This window comes from Anomaloglossus baeobatrachus, chromosome 4 (assembly GCF_048569485.1).
Source record: "Anomaloglossus baeobatrachus isolate aAnoBae1 chromosome 4, aAnoBae1.hap1, whole genome shotgun sequence".
Classification (NCBI taxonomy): domain Eukaryota; kingdom Metazoa; phylum Chordata; class Amphibia; order Anura; family Aromobatidae; genus Anomaloglossus; species Anomaloglossus baeobatrachus.
This window is the reverse complement of record NC_134356.1, coordinates 21812963-21838572: the sequence shown is the minus strand read 5'-3', so window position 1 is coordinate 21838572 and position 25610 is coordinate 21812963. Positions and strand designations below refer to the sequence as shown.

The window sequence follows — 25610 nt, the reverse complement described above, 5'->3', positions numbered from 1 at the left end:
TCTTTACCCTTAGACTGCTTAATGATATCAGCCAATGGCTCGCCAAACAGTCTATCTCTAGATAAAGGCAAACTGGTTAAACATTTTTTGGAACCAGCATCTGCTTTCCAGTCCTTTAACCACAAGGCTCTGCGCAAAACTACCGAATTGGCGGACGCCATTGAGGTGCGACTGGTAGATTCTAGGACCGCATTGATAGCGTAAGACGCAAACGCCGACATCGGCGTGGTAAGGTGCGCCACTTGCGGCACTGCTGGATGTATGATAGCATCCACTTTTGCTAAGCCAGCTGAAATAGCCTGGAGTGCCCATACGGCTACGAATGCCGGAGCAAACGACGCGCCGATAGCTTCATAGACAGATTTTAACCAAAGGTCCATCTGTGTCATTGGCATCTTTAAGTGAAGCGCCATCCTCCACTGCAACTATGGACCTAGCTGCGAGTTTGGAAATCGGGGGGTCTACCTTTGGACACTGTCCAGCGCTTGACCACCTCAGGGGGGAAAGGGAAACGCGTATCTTTAAATCGTTTAGAGAAACGCCTTTCTGGGTGAGCGTCGTGCTTCTGGATTGATTCTCTGAAGTCAGCGTGATCCAACAAAGCACTCAATTTACGCTTGGGATAAAGGAAACGAAACTTCTCCTGCTCCGCAGCCGCCTCTTCTGCTGAAGGGGCTGGGGGAGAAATATCCAACAGCCTATTGATGGCTGAGATAAGGTCGTTTACCATGGCATCCCCATCAGGGGTATCCAGGTTGAGAGGGGTTCCAGGAATGGATTCCTGATCACTCTCATCAGACACATCACAGGGAGACTGATTGCGCTGAGACCCTGAGCAGTGTGATGACGTCGAGGGTCTTTCCCAGCGAGCTCGCTTAGGGTGGCTGGGGCTATCATCTGACTCATAATCCTCGGCCTGTGAAGCCGGGGACTCCCCTGTGGGCTGGATTAATTCCAAGTGAGGGGGACCTGAGGACAGAGGCCTCGCCGTGCCCAAAGACTGAGCCCCATGCATAGATTGCAAGGTTTCAAGGATTTTTGCCATAGACACAGACATATTATCAGCAAAAACTGCAAAGTCTGTCCCTGTCACCGGGGCAGAACTGACAAGCGTCTCAGCCTGGGTCACTCTCCCTCCTGACTCCGGCTGGCGAAGCAGCACCGGGTCGGAGCATTGCACACAATGGGGGTCATCGGAGCCTGCTGGTAGATCAGCCCCACATGCAGCACACGCAGTACACACAGCCCTGGCCGTGGCAGCCTTGCGTTTTGAGGATGGCATGTTGTTGCTTCCACAGAGTGATCTGGGAGATGCAGCCAGAAGCGACCTTACAGTGCAAGAAATACAATATCTCTATATCCTACACAGTACACCAATACACCGTGAGGCACTAGAGGGACCAGCACAGAAAAATCGCTTACCGCCCGCTTAAAAAGCGGGTGTGTGGTCGCCAGATAGCCCCTAGTCCAGGTCTCCCAGAGCCTTGCGTCCTTCCTCCAGCCAGACTGCATGTAATGGCTGCCGGCGTCCTGAGAGAGAAGGGGGGCGGGCCCTGGGCGTTCCTGGCTAAGAGCGGGAAGCCTGCTTCCCTCTGTGCCTAGTGTGAGGGCTGGAGCATGTAAATCAGGCTCCAGCCCTCGTCGCTGCTAGCGAACAGCGTCTCTCCCCTACCCTGAATGACAGGGTGGGGGCGGGAACGAATCGGAGCTGCCGGCGTCCTAGGCCCAAAAAGCCGGGGACTCAATTTATAACCGCCGCCGCCGTAAAAGCGCGGACGGCGGATCCCCGGCGCACCACAAGTCACAGCAGCGCCGCCCGGTCCAGAGGGGGTCGGCGCTGCGTTCCCATACACAAACAATCCCCCAGTAATCTGTAGGGACACTAGCTCCAACGTTGCGGTCCCCGGCGCACTACAACACCCAGCCAGCCCGGAGTGTGTCTGTGCCTGCCGGGGACACAGAGTACCTGTATGATGCAGGGCCTGTCCCTGATCGTACTCCTGCTCCGTCTCCATCAGGTTCTAATGGGTCTGTGGATGGAGCCCGGCGTCAGAGCTGAGAGGCCGGCAGGATCCCACTTCCACAGAGCCCTACCAGGGGATGTGGAAGGAAAACAGCATGTCAGGCTCCAGCCCTGTACCAGCAATAGGTACCTCAACCTTACAACACCATCCAGGGGTGAGAAGGGAGCATGCTGGGGACACTATATGTGTCCTCTTTTCTTCCATCCGAAATAGTCAGCAGCTACTGCTGACTAAAATCTGTGGAGCTATGCATGGAATGTCTGACCTCCTTCGCACACAAAGCTAAAACTGGAGAACCCGTGATATCACGGGGGGGGGGTATAGCCAGAGGGGGAGGGGCCTTGCACTTTTAATGTAGTGCTTTGTGTGGCCTCCAGAGGGCAGTAGCTATACCCCAATCGTCTGGGTCTCCCAATAGAGCGCTGAAGAAAGAAGTACACTAATATATCACTGAGGCACTAGTGGGGCCTGCACTACTGTGCAGCTTACCACCCGCTGAGGAGCGGTGTGTGGTCGCCAGAAATCCCTCTAGTCTGGGTCTCCCAGAGCCTGCTGCCTCCTTCCAGCCAGATCGCATGTGTAATGGCTGCCGGCGTCCTTGTGGAGAGGGGGGGCGGGCCCTGGGCGTACACCGACGAAGAGCGGGAAGTCTGCTTCCCCTTGTGCCTAGTGAGAGGGCTGGAGCATGTAAATAAGGCTCCAGCCCTCGGCGCAGCCATTGAGCAGCGTCTCTCCCCTACCCTGATTGACAGGGTGGGGGCGGGAACGAAGCGGCGCTAGGCCGCAGAAGCCGGGGGCTAAAGTTAAAAACGCCGCCGCCGTACAAGCGCGGTCGGCGCCAAGCCCCCGGCGCACTACAAGTCGCAGCTGCGCCGCCGCTCCAGGAGCGGTCGGCGCAGTAGTTCCCAACACACAATCGTCACTCAGCAAAGCTGCAGTGACCTAACCCCCAGCGTACAGCGCCACTGTCCCCGGCGCACTATAACGCTCAGCAAGCCCTGAGAGTGTCCGTGCCTGCCGGGGACACAGAGTACCTGAAGTTGCAGGGCCATGTCCCTGAACGGCACTCCCGCTCCAAATCCAACAGGTTCTATGGGTCTGTGGATGGAGCCCGGCCCCAGGGCTTGGGGGCCGGCAGGATCCCACTTCCACAGAGCCCCTCAGGGGGATGTGGAAGGAAAACAGCATGTGGGCTCCAGCCTCCGTACCAGCAATAGGTACCTCAACCTTACAAGCACCATCACGGGTGAGAAGGGAGCATGCTGGGGGCCCCATATGGGCCCTCTTTTCTTCCATCCGATAGAGCCAGCAGCTACTGCTGACTACAAACAGTGGAGCTATGCGTGGATGTCTGACCTCCTTCGCACAAAGCAGAAAACTGGTGAGCCAGTGATCCCACTGGGGGTGTATAGGCAGAAGGGGAGGGGCCTTACACTTTTTAGTGTAATTGCTTTGTGTGGCCTCCGGAGGCAGTGCTATACACCCAATCGTCTGGGTCTCCCAATAGAGCGCCGAAGAAAATACATTTGATTTGTGTTACCCTTTTCTCAGACTTAACTTTTAGTTTTTTATTTCTACATCAATGTTTTTTTGGTTTTTTTTTAATTCCAATTTTGCGCACATATAACATTTTAATCCCGAAATACAATATATTACGTCCCACGCCGAATAATGGTGACTGCGGGAGGTGCGTGCGTGCTGCCGGTCCCGTCTAGTCCATGGCTGAGCATTTGATTGGACCAGCATTGATACAAAAATGATCACCTATGCATTTATATGGACAGAAAGCAAACAACAACCGACCTTCATGGGCATCCGGGTGAGGAAATCAGTGACCAGGGTGTGGACCCTCCGCATGAAGAATTCCTCCTGTGGGAAGAGCTCGGCGCCCACCACGGCATCAGTGAGGAAGAGGAAGGCGTTCCCCCCGATGGCCATCTCCGCCAGCACCTCATCGGCCTCTGTGAACTCCGCCAGCGCTGAGAAACGACGAAGGTGGCATAAAAAAAAATAACAAAAAGACTGCAGGATATAAAACAGGCGAGCAACCCCGTACCGGTGACTTCAGCGAGCTGAGATATAGCCCGGAGGGCGAGCGACCAGGCGAGCCGGACCACCGCCTGCAGACCGGACAACTTCCACGGCTGCGAGTCCTGCAGTCTCTGGTGAACGGCCGCAACATACTGCTTATCAGTCAGAAGAGGCGTCTGCTGCATCAATTCTAGGTTAAAAGAAATAAAAGGTTCTATTAGATCATGAGAATCTGTCTGCAGCCACCACTAGGGGGAGCTTCCTGTATACAGAAATACATGATAAGATCCTGTCTGCAGTCACCACTAGAGGGAGCTCCCTGTATACAGAGATACATGATAAGATCCTGTCTGCAGTCACCACTAGAGGGAGCTCCCTGTATACAGAGATACATGATAAGATCCTGTCTGCAGCCACCACTAGGGGGAGCTCCCTGTATACAGAGATACATGATCAGATCCTGTCTGCAGCCACCACTAGAGGGAGCTCCCTGTATACAGAGATACATGATAAGATCCTGTCTGCAGCCACCACTAGGGGGAGCTCCCTGTATACAGAGATACATGATAAGATCCTGTCTGCAGCCACCACTAGGGGGAGCTTCCTGTATACAGAAATACATGATAAGATCCTGTCTGCAGTCACCACTAGAGGGAGCTCCCTGTATACAGAGATACATGATAAGATCCTGTCTGCAGCCACCACTAGGGGCAGCTCCCTGTATACAGAGATACATGATAAGACCCTGTCTGCAGCCACCACTAGGGGGAGCTCCCTGTATACAGAAATACATGATAAGATCCTGTCTGCAGTCACCACTAGGGGGAGCTCCCTGTATACAGAAATACATGATAAGATCCTGTCTGCAGCCACCACTAGGGGCAGCTCCCTGTATACAGAGATACATGATAAGACCCTGTCTGCAGTCACCACTAGTGGGAGCTCCCTGTATACAGAGACACATGATAAGATCCTGTCTGCAGCCACCACTAGGGGGAGCTCCCTGTATACAGAGATACATGATAAGCTCCTGTCTGCAGCCACCACTAGAGGGAGCTCCCTGTATACAGAGATACATGATAAGCTCCTGTCTGCAGCCACCACTAGAGGGAGCTCCCTGTATACAGAGATACATGATAAGACCCTGTCTGCAGCCACCACTAGGGGGAGCTCCCTGTATACAGAGATACATGATAAGACCCTGTCTGCAGCCACCACTAGAGGGAGCTCCCTGTATACAGAGATACATGATAAGATCCTGTCTGCAGCCACCACTAGGGGGAGCTCCCTGTATACAGAGATACATGATAAGATCCTGTCTGCAGCCACCACTAGGGGGAGCTCCCTGTATACAGAAATACATGATAAGATCCTGTCTGCAGCCACCACTAGGGGGAGTTCCCTGTATACAGAGATACATGATAAGATCCTGTCTGCAGCCACCACTAGGGGGAGCTCCCTGTATACAGAAATACATGATAAGATCCTGTCTGCAGCCACCACTAGAGGGAGCTCCCTGTATACAGAGATACATGATAATATCCTGCCTACAGTCACCACTAGGGGGAGCTCCCTGTATACAGAGATACATGATAAGATCCTGTCTGCAAACAACAATAGAGGGAGCTCCCTGTATACAGAGATACATGATAAGATCCTGTCTGCAGCCACCACTAGGGGGAGCTCCCTGTATACAGAGATACATGATAAGATCCTGTCTGCAGCCAACAATAGAGGGAGCTCCCTGTATACAGAGATACATGATAAGATCCTGTCTGCAGCCACCACTAGAGGGAGCTCCCTGTATACAGAAATACATGATAAGATCCTGTCTGCAGCCACCACTAGGGGGAGCTTCCTGTATACAGAGATACATGATAAGATCCTGTCTGCAGCCACCACTAGGGGGAGCTCCCTGTATACAGAGATACATGATAAGATCCTGTCTGCAGCCACCACTAGGGGGAGCTCCCTGTATACAGAGATACATGATAAGATCCTGTCTGCAGCCACCACTAGAGGGAGCTCCCTGTATACAGAAATACATGATAAGATCCTGTCTGCAGCCACCACTAGAGGGAGCTCCCTGTATACAGAGATACATGATAAGATCCTGCCTGCAGCCACCACTAGAGGGAGCTCCCTGTGTACAGAGATACATGATAAGATCCTGTCTGCAGCCACCACTAGAGGGAGCTCCCTGTATACAGAGATACATGATAATATCCTGCCTACAGTCACCACTAGGGGGAGCTCCCTGTATACAGAGATACATGATAAGATCCTGTCTGCAGCCAACAATAGAGGGAGCTCCCTGTATACAGAGATACATGATAAGATCCTGTCTGCAGCCACCACTAGAGGGAGCTCCCTGTATACAGAGATACATGATAATATCCTGCCTACAGTCACCACTAGGGGGAGCTCCCTGTATACAGAGATACATGATAATATCCTGCCTACAGTCACCACTAGGGGGAGCTCCCTGTATACAGAGATACATGATAAGATCCTGTCTGCAGCCACCACTAGAGGGAGCTCCCTGTATACAGAGATACATGATAAGATCCTGTCTGCAGCCACCACTAGAGGGAGCTCCCTGTATACAGAGATACATGATAAGATCCTGTCTGCAGCCTCCACTAGGGGGAGCTCCCTGTATACAGAGATACATGATAAGATCCTGTCTGCAGCCACCACTAGAGGGAGCTCCCTGTATACAGAGATACATGATAAGATCCTGTCTGCAGCCACCACTAGGGGGAGCTCCCTGTATACAGAGACACATAAGATCCTGTCTGCAGCCACCACTAGGGGGAGCTCCCTGTATACAGAGATACATGATAAGATCCTGTCTGCAGCCACCACTAGAGGGAGCTCCCTGTATACAGAGATACATGATAAGATCCTGTCTGCAGCCACCACTAGGGGGAGCTCCCTGTATACAGAGACACATAAGATCCTGTCTGCAGCCACCACTAGGGGGAGCTCCCTGTATACAGAGATACATGATAAGATCCTGTCTGCAGCCACCACTAGAGGGAGCTCCCTGTATACAGAGATACATGATAAGATCCTGTCTGCACCCACCACTAGGGGGAGCTCCCTGTATACAGAGATACGATAAGATCCTGTCTGCAGCCACCACTAGAGGGAGCTCCCTGTATACAGAGATACATGATAATATCCTGCCTGCAGCCACCACTAGGGGGAGCTTCCTGTATACAGAGATACATGATAATATCCTGCCTACAGTCACCACTAGGGGGAGCTCCCTGTATACAGAGATACATGATAAGATCCTGTCTGCAGCCACCACTAGGGGGAGCTCCCTGTATACAGAGACACATAAGATCCTGTCTGCAGCCACCACTAGGGGGAGCTCCCTGTATACAGAGATACATGATAAGATCCTGTCTGCAGCCACCACTAGAGGGAGCTCCCTGTATACAGAGATACATGATAAGATCCTGTCTGCAGCCACCACTAGAGGGAGCTCCCTGTATACAGAGATACATGATAAGATCCTGTCTGCAGCCACCACTAGGGGGAGCTCCCTGTATACAGAGATACATGATAAGATCCTGTCTGCAGCCACCACTAGAGGGAGCTCCCTGTATACAGAGATACATGATAAGATCCTGTCTGCAGTCACCACTAGGGGGATCTCCCTGTATACAGAGATACATGATAAGATCCTGTCTGCAGCCACCACTAGGGGGAGCTCCCTGTATACAGAGATACATGATAAGATCCTGTCTGCAGTCACCACTAGAGGGATCTCCCTGTATACAGAGATACATGATAAGATCCTGTCTGCAGCCACCACTAGAGGGATCTCCCTGTATACAGAGATACGATAAGATCCTGTCTGCAGCCACCACTAGGGGGAGCTCCCTGTATACAGAGATACATGATAAGATCCTGTCTGCAGCAACCACTAGGGGGAGCTCCCTGTATACAGAGATACATGATAAGATCCTGTCTGCAGCCACCACTAGAGGGAGCTCCCTGTATACAGAGATACATGATAAGATCCTGTCTGCAGCCACCACTAGGGGGAGCTCCCTGTATACAGAGATACATAAGATCCTGTCTGCAGCCACCACTAGGGGGAGCTCCCTGTATACAGAGATACATGATAAGATCCTGTCTGCAGCCACCACTAGGGGGAGCTCCCTGTATACAGAGATACATGATATGATCCTGTCTGCAGCCACCACTAGGGGGAGCTCCCTGTATACAGAGATACATGATAAGATCCTGTCTGCAGCCACCACTAGGGGGAGCTCCCTGTATACAGAGATACATGATAAGATACTGTCTGCAGCCACCACTAGGGGGAGCTCCCTGTATACAGAGATACATGATAAGATCCTGTCTGCAGCCACCACTAGGGGGAGCTCCCTGTATACAGAGATACATGATAAGATCCTGTCTGCAGCCACCACTAGAGGGATCTCCCTGTATACAGAGATACATGATAAGATCCTGTCTGCAGTCACCACTAGAGGGAGCTCCCTGTATACAGAGATACATGATAAGATCCTGTCTGCAGCCACCACTAGGGGGAGCTCCCTGTATACAGAGATACATGATAAGATCCTGTCTGCAGTCACCACTAGGGGGAGCTCCCTGTATACAGAGATACATGATAATATCCTGTCTGCAGCCACCACTAGGGGGAGCTCCCTGTATACAGAGATACATGATAATATCCTGTCTGCAGCCACCACTAGGGGGAGCTCCCTGTATACAGAGATACATGATAATATCCTGTCTGCAGCCACCACTAGGGGGAGCTCCCTGTATACAGAGATACATGATAATATCCTGTCTGCAGCCACCACTAGGGGGAGCTCCCTGTATACAGAGATACATGATAAGATCCTGTCTGCAGCCACCACTAGGGGGAGCTCCCTGTATACAGAGATACATGATAAGATCCTGTCTGCAGTCACCACTAGGGGGAGCTCCCTGTATACAGAGATACATGATAATATCCTGTCTGCAGCCACCACTAGGGGGAGCTCCCTGTATACAGAGATACATGATAATATCCTGTCTGCAGCCACCACTAGGGGGAGCTCCCTGTATACAGAGATACATGATAAGATCCTGTCTGCAGCCACCACTAGGGGGAGCTCCCTGTATACAGAGATACATGATAAGATCCTGTCTGCAGTCACCACTAGAGGGAGCTCCCTGTATACAGAGATACATGATAAGATCCTGTCTGCAGCCACCACTAGGGGGAGCTCCCTGTATACAGAGATACATGATAAGATCCTGTCTGCAGTCACCACTAGGGGGAGCTCCCTGTATACAGAGATACATGATAATATCCTGTCTGCAGCCACCACTAGGGGGAGCTCCCTGTATACAGAGATACATGATAAGATCCTGTCTGCAGCCACCACTAGGGGGAGCTCCCTGTATACAGAGATACATGATAAGATCCTGTCTGCAGCCACCACTAGGGGGAGCTCCCTGTATACAGAGATACATGATAAGATCCTGTCTGCAGTCACCACTAGGGGGAGCTCCCTGTATACAGAGATACATGATAAGATCCTGTCTGCAGCCACCACTAGGGGGAGCTCCCTGTATACAGAGATACATGATAAGATTCTGTCTGCAGTCACCACTAGGGGGAGCTCCCTGTATACAAAGATACATGATAAGATCCTGTCTGCAGCCACCACTAGGGGGAGCTACCTGTATACAGAGATACATGATAATATCCTGTCTGCAGCCACCACTAGGGGGAGCTCCCTGTATACAGAGATACATGATAAGATCCTGTCTGCAGTCACCACTAGGGGGAGATCCCTGTATACAGAGATACATGATAAGATCCTGTCTGCAGCCACCACTAGGGGGAGCTCCCTGTATACAGAGATACATGATAAGATCCTGTCTGCAGCCACCACTAGGGGGAGCTCCCTGTATACAAAGATACATGATAAGATCCTGTCTGCAGCCACCACTAGGGGGAACTCCCTGTATACAGAGATACATGATAAGATCCTGTCTGCAGCCACCACTAGGGGGAGCTCCCTGTATACAGAGATACATGATAAGATGCTGTCTGCAGCCACCACTAGGGGGAGCTCCCTGTATACAGAGATACATGATAAGATCCTGTCTGCAGCCACCACTAGGGGGAGCTCCCTGTATACAGAGATACATGATAAGATGCTGTCTGCAGCCACCACTAGGGGGAGCTCCCTGTATACAGAGATACATGATAAGATCCTGTCTGCAGCCACCACTAGGGGGAGCTCCCTGTATACAGAGATACATGATAAGATCCTGTCTGCAGCCACCACTAGGGGGAGCTCCCTGTATACAGAGATACATGATAAGATCCTGTCTGCAGACACCACTAGGGGGAGCTCCCTGTATACAGAGATACATGATAAGATCCTGTCTGCAGCCACCACTAGGGGGAGCTCCCTGTATACAGAGATACATGATAAGATCCTGTCTGCAGCCACCACTAGGGGGAGCTCCCTGTATACAGAGATACATGATAAGATCCTGTCTGCAGACACCACTAGGGGGAGCTCCCTGTATACAGAGATACATGATAAGATCCTGTCTGCAGACACCACTAGGGGGAGCTCCCTGTATACAGAGATACATGATAAGATCCTGTCTGCAGCCACCACTAGGGGAAGCTCCCTGTATACAGAGATACATGATAAGACCCTGTCTGCAGCCACCACTAGGGGGAGCTCCCTGTATACAGAGATACATGATAAGATCCTGTCTGCAGCCACCACTAGGGGGAGCTCCCTGTATACAGAGATACATAAGATCCTGTCTGCAGCCACCACTAGGGGGAGCTCCCTGTATACAGAGATACATGATAAGATCCTGTCTGCAGCCACCACTAGGGGGAGCTCCCTGTATACAGAGATACATGATAATATCCTGTCTGCAACCACCACTAGGGGGAGCTCCCTGTATACAGAGATACCTAAGATTGTCACCTACCGTCCCTGTCCTCTGTCCCCTGCTCCAAGAAGCTGACATCGAAGCAGTAGAGCAGGGCCATGAGGAGGTAGAGGCTGACGCTGTCCAGGGTGCCGTCTGCCTCCGCAGAGACTTTCTCCAGGTGTGTGATCAGCAGCAGCGTGTCGTCCTTGTTCAGCGGGGTCTGACAGGCCCAGGAGAAGAGGCTTCCTGCGAGTGACTGGCGGCTTTCCTTAATAAGATCGGAGACCTGCGGCACAGAGACGTCACCGGGGTGAGGGCGTCTTAAAGGGGAGGTCGGCTGCAGCCCGGCTTGGAAAAGTCCACTATGACCCGCCATGCTAGATGGCAGGAGCGTGCCAGGACAGCACATGGCGGCACAGCCCTCCCCCACCGTCTTCCTACCTCCTTGCGGTGCTTCTCGTTGCCCAGGCCTCGCTCCTTCTGCAGCTTGTCGAATTCATTGTGCACGTTGATCTGGGACACCAGGGTGAGGATCTTCTGCGCGAGGCCGCTGTCCATCAGGTCGTCGGTGAAACGCGTCGTCATGGCCTCCACCTCTGGGCTGTGGGGGAGAAAAACACTCCCAGGTTACATAACCCTTTATATCCAGATAATATGTTGAAGAAATGCACAATCCGAAATTTTAAGAGCTGCAGTTTGTGCTCCAGAGCTGCACTTCCAATTGTAAATGCAGACAGAAGGTCTCGTTTTTTGGGGGAAGCAACCCCCATTCCCTTCATCATGCCCTAATAGGGCAAAATGAGCGGGGGACGGGGTGCAGAGGTCCCCCCTAGAAAAGCGCCAAAGCCTGTAAGCAATGGCGGGAGGAGGAGCGCCGTACCTGAGGTCCATAGTGAAGGTCTTGCCCTTGCGGGACTGGATGAGCGTGCACAAGGAGTTGGCGACACATCTCTTCCCATCCCAGTACAGGAGCACAGCGACCAGACCCCGCGTGAGACCGGGGAAGTGCGGCTGCTGGTGCTCCCCTAGAATAAAGGGGACAGGTCAATACATCAGGAAAATGGGGGGTCCCCAGACACCCCCTCCCCGGTAATGAAAGGTGAAGGCCGGGGTACGGAAGAGCTGTCTGACAAAGGCACGACCCTCCTCTGAATATAGGAGGGCGGCTCCCACAGAACCACACAAGAGGGCGGCTCCCACACAACCACACAAGAGGGCGGCTCCCACACAACCACACAAGAGTGCGGCTCCCACACAACCACACAAGAGTGCGGCTCCCACACAACCACACAAGAGGGCGGCTCCCACACAAGAGGGCGGCTCCCACACAAGAGGGCGGCTCCCACACAAGAGGGCGGCTCCCACACAAGAGGGCGGCTCCCACACAAGAGGGCGGCTCCCACACAAGAGGGCGGCTCCCACACAAGAGGGCGGCTCCCACACAAGAGGGCGGCTCCCACACAAGAGGGCGGCTCCCACACAAGAGGGCGGCTCCCACACAAGAGGGCGGCTCCCACACAAGAGGGCGGCTCCCACACAAGAGGGCGGCTCCCACACAAGAGGGCGGCTCCCACACAAGAGGGCGGCTCCCACACAAGAGGGCGGCTCCCACACAAGAGGGCGGCTCCCACACAAGAGGGCGGCTCCCACACAAGAGGGCGGCTCCCACACAAGAGGGCGGCTCCCACACAAGAGGGCGGCTCCCACACAAGAGGGCGGCTCCCACACAAGAGGGCGGCTCCCACACAAGAGGGCGGCTCCGACACAAGAGGGCGGCTCCCACACAAGAGGGCGGCTCCCACACAAGAGGGCGGCTCCGACACAAGAGGGCGGCTCCCACACAAGAGGGCGGCTCCCACACAACCACACAAGAGGGCGGCTCCCATACAACCACACAAGAGGGCGGCACCCATACAACCACACAGGAGGACGGCTCCCATACAACACACCGGAGGACGGCTCCCATACAACACACCGGAGGACGGCTCCCATACAACACACCGGAGGACGGCTCCCATACAACACACAGGAGGGCGGCTCCCATACAACCACACAGGAGGGCGGCTCCCATACAACCACACAGGAGGGCGGCTCCCATACAACACACCGGAGGACGGCTCCCATACAACCACACAGGAGGGCGGCTCCCATACAACACACCGGAGGACGGCTCCCATACAACACACCGGAGGACGGCTCCCATACAACACACAGGAGGACGGCTCCCATACAACACACCGGAGGACGGCTCCCATACAACACACAGGAGGACGGCTCCCATACAACACACAGGAGGACGGCTCCCATACAACACACAGGAGGACGGCTCCCATACAACACACAGGAGGGCGGCTCCCATACAACACACAGGAGGGCGGCTCCCACACAACACACAGGAGGGCGGCTCCCACACAACACACAGGAGGGTGGCAGTCACCCGCGAGCAGAAGCTCCACCGCCGCCACCTCCCCGATATTAAACAGGTCGCTCAGGATGAAAGTCTCCTTGATGAGAGATTCGGGCAGAAGGCGGGTTCCCTGCTGCCCCTTAATGGCGATGCCCTCGGTGCCGGCCTTCTGGATCTTCTCATGTTGCTGGGGGCTCTTAGCCTAAAGGGAGAACATGGAGAAAACTGAGTGCAGCTCTGGAGGATAATGCAGGAGGTAACTCAGGATCAGTAATGTAATGTATGTACACAGTGACTGCACCAGCAGAATAGTGAGTGCAGCTCTGGAGTATAATATAGGAGGTAACTCAGGATCAGTAATGTAATGTATATACACAGTGACTGCACCAGCAGAATAGTGAGTGCAGCTCTGGAGTATAATACAGGAGGTAACGCAAGATCAGTAATGCAATGTATGTACACAGTGACTGCACCAGCAGAATAGTGAGTGCAGCTCTGGAGTATAATACAGGAGGTAACTCAGGATCAGTAATGTAATGCATGTACACAGTGACTGCACCAGCAGAATAGTGAGTGCAGCTCTGGAGTATAATACAGGAGGTAACTCAGGATCAGTAATGTAATGTGTGTACACAGTGACTGCACCAGCAGAATAGTGAGTGCAGCTCTGGAGTATAATACAGGAGGTAACTCAGGATCAGTAATGTAATGCATGTACACAGTGACTGCACCAGCAGAATAGTGAGTGCAGCTCTGGAGTATAATACAGGAGGTAACTCAGGATCAGTAATGTAATGCATGTACACAGTGACTGCACCAGCAGAATAGTGAGTGCAGCTCTGGAGTATAATACAGGAGGTAACTCAGGATCAGTAATGTAATGCATGTACACAGTGACTGCACCAGCAGAATAGTGAGTGCAGCTCTGGAGTATAATACAGGAGGTAACTCAGGATCAGTAATGTAATGCATGTACACAGTGACTGCACCAGCAGAATAGTGAGTGCAGCTCTGGAGTATAATACAGGAGGTAACTCAGGATCAGTAATGTATGTACACAGTGACTGCAGCAGCAGAATAGTGAGTGCAGCTCTGGAGTATAATACAGGAGGTAACTCAGGATCAGTAATGTAATGCATGTACACAGTGACTGCACCAGCAGAATAGTGAGTGCAGCTCTGGAGTATAATACAGGAGGTAACTCAGGATCAGTAATGTAATGCATGTACACAGTGACTGCACCAGCAGAAAAGTGAGTGCAGCTCTGGAGTATAATGGAGGACAGTTCCCTCTCAATAAATGATACATTGCTCTGTGGCTCTGACCTCTGGGTCCTCACTAATCCTGAGACTATAGTAGTGTCTTAACCCTTTGCCTCCCTCCGTCTTTCTCAGCGCTCTTGCGGTTGCAGGTGGCTGTTCGGCGACGGCAGAGAGACACTACAATGATAATGCAGCGCTTCCTTCTCAGGAGCCGCAGAAGATCCCTGAGACTGCGGGGTCATAACACACGAGCTGGAGCCGAAATCATAGCGCAGAAACTGACCGGGTTCTTGAACAGAGAGATGAAGTCCGGTTTGTGCTTCTTCAGCAGCAGGTCCAGGACGTGCACCGCCTCCGGCTGTCTCTTCAGCAGCGCGTTCTCCACCGTCGTCCAGATGTTTTTGTACGGACCCCACAGACTGGCGCCTGGAACCAATCACAATACATAGATCACCATCAATACAGCACTGACAGCCCAACAGCAAGAGAATCACAGCACAGGTAGAGGGCAGCCTGGGAGATGTAGTGCATACATTACTGATCCTGAGTTACCTCCTGTATTATACTCCAGAGCTGCACTCACTGTTCTGCTGGTGCAGTCACTGTGTACATACATTACATTACTGATCCTGAGTTACCTCCTGTATTATACTCCAGAGCTGCACTCACTATTCTGCTGCTGCAGTCACTGTGTACATACATTACTGATCCTGAGTTACCTCCTGTATTATACTCCAGAGCTGCACTCACTATTCTGCTGGTGCAGTCACTGTGTACATACATTACATTACTGATCCTGAGTTACCTCCTGTATTATACTCCAGAGCTACACTCACTATTCTGCTGGTGCAGTCACTGTGTACACACATTACATTACTGATCCTGAGTTACCTCCTGTATTATACTCCAGAGCTGCACTCACTATTCTGCTGGTGCAGTCACTGTGTACATACATTACATTACTGATCCTGAGTTACCTCCTGTATTATCCTCCAGAGCTGCACTCACTATTCTGCTGGTGCAGTCACTGTGTACATACATTACATTACTGATCCTGAGTTACCTCCTGTATTATACTCCAGAGCTGCACTCACTATTCTGCTGGTGCAGTCACTGTGTACATACATTACATTACTGATCCTGAGTTACCTCCTGTATTATACTCCAGAGCTGCACTCACTATTCTGCTGCTGCAGTCACTGTGTACATACATTACATTACTGATCCTGAGTTACCTCCTGTATTATACTCCAGAGCTGCACTCACTATTCTGCTACTGCAGTCACTGTGTACATACATTACTGATCCTGAGTTACCTCCTGTATTATACTCCAGAGCTGCACTCACTATTCTGCTGCTGCAGTCACTGTGTACATACATTACATTACTGATCCTGAGTTACCTCCTGTATTATACTCCAGAGCTGCACTCACTATTCTGCTGCTGCAGTCACTGTGTACATACATTACATTACTGATCCTGAGTTACCTCCTGTATTATACTCCAGAGCTGCACTCACTATTCTGCTGGTGCAGTCACTGTGTACATACATTACATTACTGATCCTGAGTTACCTCCTGTATTATACTCCAGAGCTACACTCACTATTCTGCTGGTGGAGTCACTGTGTACACACATTACATTACTGATCCTGAGTTACCTCCTGTATTATACTCCAGAGCTGCACTCACTATTCTGCTGGTGCAGTCACTGTGTACATACATTACATTACTGATCCTGAGTTACCTCCTGTATTATACTCCAGAGCTGCACTCACTATTCTGCTGGTGCAGTCACTGTGTACATACATTACATTACTGATCCTGAGTTACCTCCTGTATTATACTCCAGAGCTGCACTCACTATTCTGCTGCTGCAGTCACTGTGTACATACATTACATTACTGATCCTGAGTTACCTCCTGTATTATACTCCAGAGCTGCACTCACTATTCTGCTACTGCAGTCACTGTGTACATACATTACTGATCCTGAGTTACCTCCTGTATTATACTCCAGAGCTGCACTCACTATTCTGCTGCTGCAGTCACTGTGTACATACATTACATTACTGATCCTGAGTTACCTCCTGTATTATACTCCAGAGCTGCACTCACTATTCTGCTGCTGCAGTCACTGTGTACATACATTACATTACTGATCCTGAGTTACCTCCTGTATTATACTCCAGAGCTGCACTCACTATTCTGCTACTGCAGTCACTGTGTACATACATTACTGATCCTGAGTTACCTCCTGTATTATACTCCAGAGCTGCACTCACTATTCTGCTGCTGCAGTCACTGTGTACATACATTACATTACTGATCCTGAGTTACCTCCTGTATTATACTCCAGAGCTGCACTCACTATTCTGCTGCTGCAGTCACTGTGTACATACATTACTGATCCTGAGTTACCTCCTGTATTATACTCCAGAGCTGCACTCACTATTCTGCTGCTGCAGTCACTGTGTACATACATTACTGATCCTGAGTTACCTCCTGTATTATACTCCAGAGCTACACTCACTATTCTGCTGGTGCAGTCACTGTGTACACACATTACATTACTGATCCTGAGTTACCTCCTGTATTATACTCCAGAGCTGCATTCACTATTCTGCTGGTGCAGTCACTGTGTACATACATTACATTACTGATCCTGAGTTACCTCCTGTATTATACTCCAGAGCTGCATTCACTATTCTGCTACTGCAGTCACTGTGTACATACATTACTGATCCTGAGTTACCTCCAGTATTATACTCCAGAGCTGCACTCACTATTCTGCTGGTGCAGTCACTGTGTACATACATTACATTACTGATCCTGAGCTACCTCCAGTATTATACTCCAGAGCTGCAGTCACTATTCTGCTGGTGCAGTCACTGTGTACATACATTACATTACTGATCCTGAGCTACCTCCAGTATTATACTCCAGAGCTGCAGTCACTATTCTGCTGGTGCAGTCACTGTGTACATACATTACATTACTGATCCTGAGTTACCTCCTGTATTATACTCCAGAGCTGCATTCACTATTCTGCTGGTGCAGTCACTGTGTAAATACATTACATTACTGATCCTGAGTTACCTCCTGTATTATACTCCAGAGCTGCACTCACTATTCTGCTGGTGCAGTCACTGTGTACATACATTACATTACTGATCCTGAGTTACCTCCTGTATTATACTCCAGAGCTGCACTCACTATTCTGCTGGTGCAGTCACTGTGTACATACATTACATTACTGATCCTGTACTCATCCTGAATTACACCCTGCATTATCCTCCGGAGCTGCACTCACTGTTCTGCTGCTGGTGTCCCCACACGTGAGTCTCCTGTCCTCAGGCCCCCACATGTGCTATATCTCCGGGGTCCCCGTCTCTCTGGCTGTCCTCTCTGGTAATAGCATTGCTCATGGACACATGCACCGTCCGCCTAGAACGTTCGTTTCCGTCTTTACCTGAATTTACCGCCAACGGCGCTGCCATCTTGGGACTGAACTCTCCCGTCAGAACCCGCCTGTTCTCTTCAGGCTGTCTTCACGAACGCCTGTCGGTACAGCACCCGAAATAATTAAGACTTCCTCCTCAAAACAAAACTCCCGCCCCCTTCTCCGATCACCACTGTAAAACCATTACCGAATTTATACAGAGAGTTCGGTTATAATATCTTATTAAGTTTTCTGTCACAAAAGGACCGAGCGCAAGCTCTTCTGGGGGATATAGTTCGAGATTGGAGTTTCCACTTTTAATTTAGCTGTCAAGGAACTACATTTCCCAGCGGCTTGTTTTTCTTCTAACGCTTCGTTTCCTTTTATAGGACTGGTAATGTGACAGCAGCGCATGGCCTTGTGGGAGATGTAGTCATAGTCAGAGTATAGTGTATCAATTCAAAAGTCTCCAAAACTACGTGACCCATAATTCATTGCCTCAGGTCCTAATACGCAAAGCAGAGTTGAAGTAAGTGACTTGTCAGTTTATTTCCCTACAAAAAATTCCACATTAATACTCTGTTGCAATTATGGGAATTTTCTGCTATGGTAAAGCTGTATATGGAAGCGTGCGCTGTGTGTCGGGATTTGTAGTTCATTTTCGGTGCAGGATGGGAGAAGAACGTGTTTTATTGTAATATTATGCCATTATATCTGTGGGAAGGAGGCCGCGGCTTTATTCTAACACTCCTGGCCGATGCCTGAGGTGCAGAGTGATGCTGAAGTCCTGTTATCTGTCAGACTCGACTACAGCGGCGACTACACTTCCCATCGTGCTCCGCGCCGCATGCTTCGGCCTCGTTTTTTTCCTTTTGGCACTTCGCGCATGCGCTTTGCGTTCGGCCCGCCCTCAGCTGCCAGAACGGTATCTCTCCCCCCCCCCCCCCGTAATGTAAGATGGTGGCCGTCTGGTGGTGAAGATCCCCGGACAGGAGCAGCCAGGCCCCGGGTGTTTGTATCGCTCTCCCGTAACCAAGCCGGTCACACACGGATTGTATCCGACACACCGCCACAGAAGGAGGAGGAGCCGCGGTCCGCCCCCCAGTGCCCGCCATTACCATCCCAGCACCCAGTGTGAGCGGCCAGGAGGCGGTGCGAGGTAAGAGCAGCGGGGGGATCCTGTCACAGGCCGCAGCCTCACTCACGTTATGTCCGGGCTGGGGAGCGGCCTCCAATAGAGGCACACAGCCCGGCCTCCAATAGAGGTACACAGCACAGCCTCCAATATACACAGCCCGGCCTCTCAATAGAGGCACACAGTCTGTCCTCCAATATACACAGCCCGGCCTCCCAGGAGAGGCTATACCTGGCCTCCAATATGCACAGCCCCGCCTCCAATAGAGGTACACAGCACAGCCTCCAATATACACAGCCTGGCCTCTCAATAGAGGCACACAGTCTCTCCTCCAATATACACAGCCCGGCCTCCCAGGAGAGGCTATACCTGGCCTCCAATATACACAGCCTGGCCTCTCAATAGAGGCACACAGTCTGTCCTCCAATATACACAGCCCGACCTCCCAGTAGAGGCTCTAGCCCTGCCTCCAATATACACAGCCCGACCTCCCAGTAGAGGCTCTAGCCCTGCCTCCAATATACACAGCCCGACCTCCCAGTAGAGGCTCTAGCCCTGCCTCCAATATACACAGCCCGACCTCCCAGTAGAGGCTCTAGCCCTGCCTCCAATATACCCAGCCCGACCTCCCAGTAGAGGCTCTAGCCCTGCCTCCAATATACACAGCCCGACCTCCCAGTAGAGGCTCTAGCCCTGCCTCCAATATACACAGCCCGACCTCCCAGTAGAGGCTCTAGCCCTGCCTCCAATATACACAGCCCGACCTCCCAGTAGAGGCTCTAGCCCTGCCTCCAATATACACAGCCCGACCTCCCAGTAGAGGCTATAGAGTTGCCTCCAATATACACAGCCCGACCTCCCAATAGAGGCACACAGCCTGGACTCCAATAGAGGCACACAACCGCTCTCTCATCTCTTCCCTCTTTCCCATAGAAGGCCGGCCTCCCTCCCTCCTTTCCCGCAGGCGGCCTCCCTCCCTCCTTTCCCGCAGGCGGCCTCCCTCCCTCCTTTCCCGCAGGCGGCCTTCCTCCCTCCCTTCCTTCTTTCCCGCAGGCGGCCTCCCTCCCTTCCTTCTTTCCCGTAGGCGCCCTCCCTTCTTTCCCGTAGGCGCCCTCCCTTCTTTCCCGCAGGCGGCCTCCCTCCCTTCCTTCTTTCCCGTAGGCGCCCTTCCTTCTTTCCCGTAGGCGGCCTCCCTTCTTTCCCGTAGGCGGCCTCCCTTCTTTCCCGTAGGCGGCCTCCCTTCTTTCCCGCAGGCGGCCTCCCTCCCTTCTTTCCCGCAGGCGGCCTCCCTCCCTTCTTTCCCGCAGGCGGCCTCCCTCCCTTCTTTCCCGCAGGCGGCCTCCCTCCCTTCTTTCCCGCAGGCGGCCTCCCTCCCTTCTTTCCCGCAGGCGGCCTCCCTCCCTTCTTTCCCGCAGGCGGCCTCCCTCCCTTCTTTCCCGCAGGCGGCCTCCCTCCCTCCTTTCCCGCAGGCGGCCTCCCTCCCTTCCTCCTTTCCCGCAGGCGGCCTCCCTCCCTTCCTCCTTTCCCGCAGGCGGCCTTCCTCCCTTCCTTCTTTCCCGTAGGCGCCCTCCCTTCTTTCCCGTAGGCGGCCTCCCTCCCTCCCTTCTTTCCCGTAGGCGGCCTCCCTCCCTCCCTTCTTTCCCATAGGCGGCCTCCCTCCTTTCCCGTAGGCGGCCTCCCTCCTTTCCCGCAGGCGGCCTCCCTCCCTTCTTTCCCGTAGGCGGCCTCCCTTCTTTCCCGTAGGCGGCCTCCCTCCCTCCCTTCTTTCCCGTAGGCGGCCTCTCTCCCTCCCTTCTTTCCCGTAGGCGGCCTCCCTCCCTCCCTTCTTTCCCGTAGGCGGCCTCCCTCGCTCCCTTCTTTCCCGTAGGCGGCCTCCCTCGCTCCCTTCTTTCCCGTAGGCGGCCTCCCTCGCTCCCTTCTTTCCCGTAGGCGGCCTCCCTCGCTCCCTTCTTTCCCGTAGGCGGCCTCCCTCGCTCCCTTCTTTCCCGTAGGCGGCCTCCCTCGCTCCCTTCTTTCCCGTAGGCGGCCTCCCTCGCTCCCTTCTTTCCCGTAGGCGGCCTCCCTCGCTCCCTTCTTTCCCGTAGGCGGCCTCCCTCGCTCCCTTCTTTCCCGTAGGCGGCCTCCCTCGCTCCCTTCTTTCCCGTAGGCGGCCTCCCTCGCTCCCTTCTTTCCCGTAGGCGGCCTCCCTCGCTCCCTTCTTTCCCGTAGGCGGCCTCCCTCGCTCCCTTCTTTCCCGTAGGCGGCCTCCCTCGCTCCCTTCTTTCCCGTAGGCGGCCTCCCTCGCTCCCTTCTTTCCCGTAGGCGGCCTCCCTCGCTCCCTTCTTTCCCGTAGGCGGCCTCCCTCGCTCCCTTCTTTCCCGTAGGCGGCCTCCCTCCCTCCCTTCTTTCCCGTAGGCGGCCTCCCTTCTTTCCCGTAGGTCGGCCTCCCTCCCTCCCTTCTTTCCCGTAGGGCGGCCTCCCTCCCTTCTTTCCCGTAGGCGGCCTCCCTCCCTCCCTTCTTTCCCGTAGGCGGCCTCCCTCCCTCCCTTCTTTCCCGTAGGCGCCCTCCCTCCCTCCCTTCTTTCCCGTAGGCGCCCTCCCTCCCTTCCTTCTTTCCCGTAGGCGCCCTCCCTCCCTTCCTTCTTTCCCGTAGGCGCCCTCCCTCCCTTCCTTCTTTCCCGTAGGCGGCCTCCCTCCCTCCCTTCTTTCCCGTAGGCGCCCTCCCTCCCTTCCTTCTTTCCCGTAGGTCGGCCTCCCTCCCTCCCTTCTTTCCCGTAGGCGGCCTCCCTCCCTCCCTTCTTTCCCGTAGGCGGCCTCCCTCCCTCCCTTCTTTCCCGTAGGCGCCCTCCCTCCCTCCCTTCTTTCCCGTAGGCGGCCTCCCTCCCTCCCTTCTTTCCCGTAGGCGCCCTCCCTCCCTTCCTTCTTTCCCGTAGGCGGCCTGCTTCCTTTTCCTGCAGACCATCTTCTCGACTTCTTCCTCTTCCCCTCGGATGGCCTCTCTTCCCCGCAGACAGTCTCCTCGCCTTTCTTCCTCTTCCCTCTGGATGGCCTTCTTTCCTTCCCTGCAGACCGTCTCCTCGCCTTTCTTCCTCTTCCCTGCGGATAGCCTCTCTTCCCCGCAGACCTTTCTTCCTCTTCCCCGCAGACTTTTCTTCCTCTTCCCCGCGGATAGCCTCTCTTCCCCGCAGACCTTTCTTCTTCCTCTTCCCCGCGGATAGCCTCTCTTCCCCGCAGACCTTTCTTCCTCCTCTTCCCCGCGGATAGCCTCTCTTCCCCGCAGACCTTTCTTCCTCCTCTTCCCCGCGGATAGCCTCTCTTCCCCGCAGACCTCTCTTCCTCCTCTTCCCCGCGGACGGCCTCTCTTCCCCGCGGACCTTTCTTCCTCCTCTTCCCCGCGGATGGCCTCTCTTCCCCGCGGATAGCCTCTCTTCCCCGCAGACCTTTCTTCCTCCTCTTCCCCGCGGATAGCCTCTCTTCCCCGCAGACCTCTCTTCCTCCTCTTCCCCCGCGGACGGCCTCTCTTCCCCGCGGATAGCCTCTCTTTCCCGCAGACCTCTCTTCCTCCTCTTCCCCGCGGACGGCCTCTCTTCCCCGCGGACGGCCTCTCTTCCCCGCGGATGGCCTCTCTTCCCCGCAGACCTCTCTTCCTCCTCTTCCCCGCGGATAGCCTCTCTTCCCCGCGGATAGCCTCTCTTCCCCGCGGACGGCCTCTCTTCCCCGCGGATGGCCTCTCTTCCCCGCAGACCTCTCTTCCTCCTCTTCCCCGCGGACGGCCTCTCTTCCCCGCGGATAGCCTCTCTTCCCCGCAGACCTCTCTTCCTCCTCTTCCCCGCGGATAGCCTCTCTTCCCCGCGGCCTCTCTTCCCCGCGGATAGCCTCTCTTCCCCGCAGACCTTTCTTCCTCCTCTTCCCCGCGGACGGCCTCTCTTCCCCGCGGATGGCCTCTCTTCCCCGCAGACCTTTCTTCCTCCTCTTCCCCGCGGATAGCCTCTCTTCCCCGCAGACCTCTCTTCCTCCTCTTCCCCGCGGACGGCCTCTCTTCCCCGCGGATAGCCTCTCTTCCCCGCAGACCTCTCTTCCTCCTCTTCCCCGCGGACGGCCTCTCTTCCCCGCGGATAGCCTCTCTTCCCCGCAGACCTTTCTTCCTCCTCTTCCCCGCGGATAGCCTCTCTTCCCCGCGGATAGCCTCTCTTCCCCGCAGACCTCTCTTCCTTTTCCTGGTAGTCAGCTTGTCCCCTCTGCCTTCCTTTTTCTTTGGTTTTCGGCCTCCCTTCCCTCCCTCCCTCCTTCAGGTGGAGCCTCATCCTTCTCTCCTTCCTTGCACCTCCTCTCTTGTTCTCTGTGTACACGCAGCCTTCGGGTCTCTTCTTTCCACCCTGTGTGGCCTCCTTTTTCTCCATCGGCCTCCCTTCCTCGTCCTACTTCCGCAGCTGCTTTGTAGTTGTTGCTGATGGGAATCCTTGTCCAGCCTCCTTCTCCCCAGCTCTGTCCAGCCTCACCGTCACCTGACCCTGCACATACAGGTCCGATTAACCCTTAGCTGACCATACACATTAGAGATATTTGCTGCCTGGACCAGCCTCCCGTGTCTGTGAAGTGCATGATGGGAGTTGTAGTTTTGCAGCAGATCTGGGAAGCGTCGCTTTGTGCTGTTTGATCGTTACTTTTCCATATTGCCTTCGGTTACGTCGGTGTCTCCATAGTCGCTCGAGCCTCTCCCGGGGCCTCAGTCCGGTCTCTTCAGGCCGTGTTTTAGTAGCTTTTGACCAGGCAGAGCTGCAGTGTAAAGCATGGTAAAGTCTCAATGAGGAGCTGTTTGTTACACGTATCACTTATATGTAGGTGAGCCTTCTTTTTGCAGACTGGAGATTTGGTGGAGCTTGTACACAGAGGCCAGTGTGACCAGGCAGAGCTGCAGTGTAAAGCATGGGGAAGAGAAAAGAGCAGCTGACCTGGTGCATTGCCCTAATTCCGGGTCAGATCCTGGAGATGTCTCGTCTCATCTTGTTTGTAGACTAATGGTAATAGTCACTCCCTTTTAATTTTGTTTCCTTAAAGGGATATTTCCATCCTGACGCCTCTGATTGAACAGTGTTGCTGTGCGTGGGATCCCCCTCCCCCCCCCCCGAGCACTCAGCCTCCAGCGGTCACAGGCAGGGCATTCTGGGAGCTGTAGTTTCATGACAGCTTGCCTCCCCTTTTAACTTTTTAAAGGGACGCTCTCTGTTTTCAGCCGGCGGAGGGTGACTGTTGTCTTTCTCCGCAGCCGTCACTTCTCCTTTGGTCTCGGTCCCGCCCATTATAGGGTTATTGGCCCTTTAACACTTCCTCCTTGTACACCCCTTCCTACCCCTCCTCGCCTCTTGCTATTTTTGGGAAGCTCGGTGGTGACACATTATTGCAGACGTGCTGCTTTCCAATCATAGTCAGATCCTCGTGCCGCTCGCTGCGCCGGCTCCTGATAACGCGAGCGCCGACGACCTTTGTACACCGCGCTGCATTGCACAAAAGCAACCCGTGTCCCTCGATCTCAGGAGCCGCTGCACCAAAGACTCTCTGCGCCCCACAGGCGGCGGGCGCCAGGTCCTGGATTTGGGAAACCTGGGTGACTCCAGTATGGCTACCCTGCACAGACAGCCGGTCACCGGACTTCTGAGTGCCCGTCTGGCCAGCTGCATACAGGAGCCGTACGATGGCAGCCATTTTTCCTTAGTTCATTTTTGGGGGATGGGTAAGGGCTTGTGCATTTAAAGGGGTTGTCCCAAGACTTGTATCTGTTGTGGTCTAAACCTCAGCACCTGCAGCTGTAGGTTGTCCAGAACAGCACTGTTTAGTGGCCATTTTTGGGTACTGCAGCTCGCCTCCTATTCACATCAATAGTGCACCAGAACGACCTAAACTAAGGGGCGGCACATTAATCTCAAAATCCTGGACAACCCCTTTAAATATAGGATACTGTGTGGTCTGTCTCATGACAGAATCCAGCGCTACCCAGTGGACCCTGTTGACTATAATAGGGTCCATCAGACTTTTCTTTGCCCCCCTTAAGAACTAGAATTAAAAAAGACCATCGGACCCTGGGGAATAGCTGAGATGCAGTTGCAGGACACTTTCCATCCACAGCTGACCGGCGGGGATCGCAGCCGTCGTAGCCTCGTTCACCTTGTGTGCCCTAATCAATAATGGAGGCAGAGAAGCACTGGGCCGAGGCCTTGTGTATGGAAGCCAGTGAGGTCACCCGGAGGAGCGTGCATATGTATGGAGACCTTGTAGGAAAGCGGTCACCCAGAGGAGCGTGCATGTGTATGGAGACCGTGTATGGAGACCTCGTAGGAAAACGGTCACCCGGAGGAGAGTGCATGTGTATGGAGACCTTGTAGGAAAGCG

At 53.6% G+C, this 25610-nt stretch overlaps 2 protein-coding genes across 9 annotated transcripts in view; one reads left to right on the top strand and one right to left on the bottom strand.

Moving 5' to 3' along the window:
* Window positions 1–18212, bottom strand: part of NUP205 (nucleoporin 205) — a 74113-nt gene extending 55901 nt beyond the window's left edge. Inside the window, exons 1-8 of one of the 2 annotated variants that reach the window (XM_075343821.1) lie at window positions 18140–18212; window positions 14953–15095; window positions 13438–13609; window positions 11881–12025; window positions 11442–11601; window positions 11058–11286; window positions 4081–4245; window positions 3828–4003 (exon numbers count right to left, since the gene is read on the bottom strand). In XM_075343821.1, the coding sequence (XP_075199936.1) occupies window positions 3828–4003; window positions 4081–4245; window positions 11058–11286; window positions 11442–11601; window positions 11881–12025; window positions 13438–13609; window positions 14953–15095; window positions 18140–18167 (1218 nt within the window). In that variant the 5' untranslated portion in view covers window positions 18168–18212. The remainder of the gene's footprint in view (window positions 1–3827; window positions 4004–4080; window positions 4246–11057; window positions 11287–11441; window positions 11602–11880; window positions 12026–13437; window positions 13610–14952; window positions 15096–18139) is intronic. The other variant, XM_075343820.1, reaches the window with a different exon arrangement.
* Window positions 18213–19061: 849 nt separating this feature from the next.
* CNOT4 (CCR4-NOT transcription complex subunit 4) overlaps window positions 19062–25610 on the top strand; it is a 114187-nt gene continuing 107638 nt past the window's right edge. For all 7 annotated transcript variants that reach the window (XM_075343818.1, XM_075343816.1, XM_075343813.1 and 4 more), the window contains exon 1: window positions 19062–19268. The gene's annotated coding sequence lies outside the window, so the exon portion shown is untranslated. The remainder of the gene's footprint in view (window positions 19269–25610) is intronic.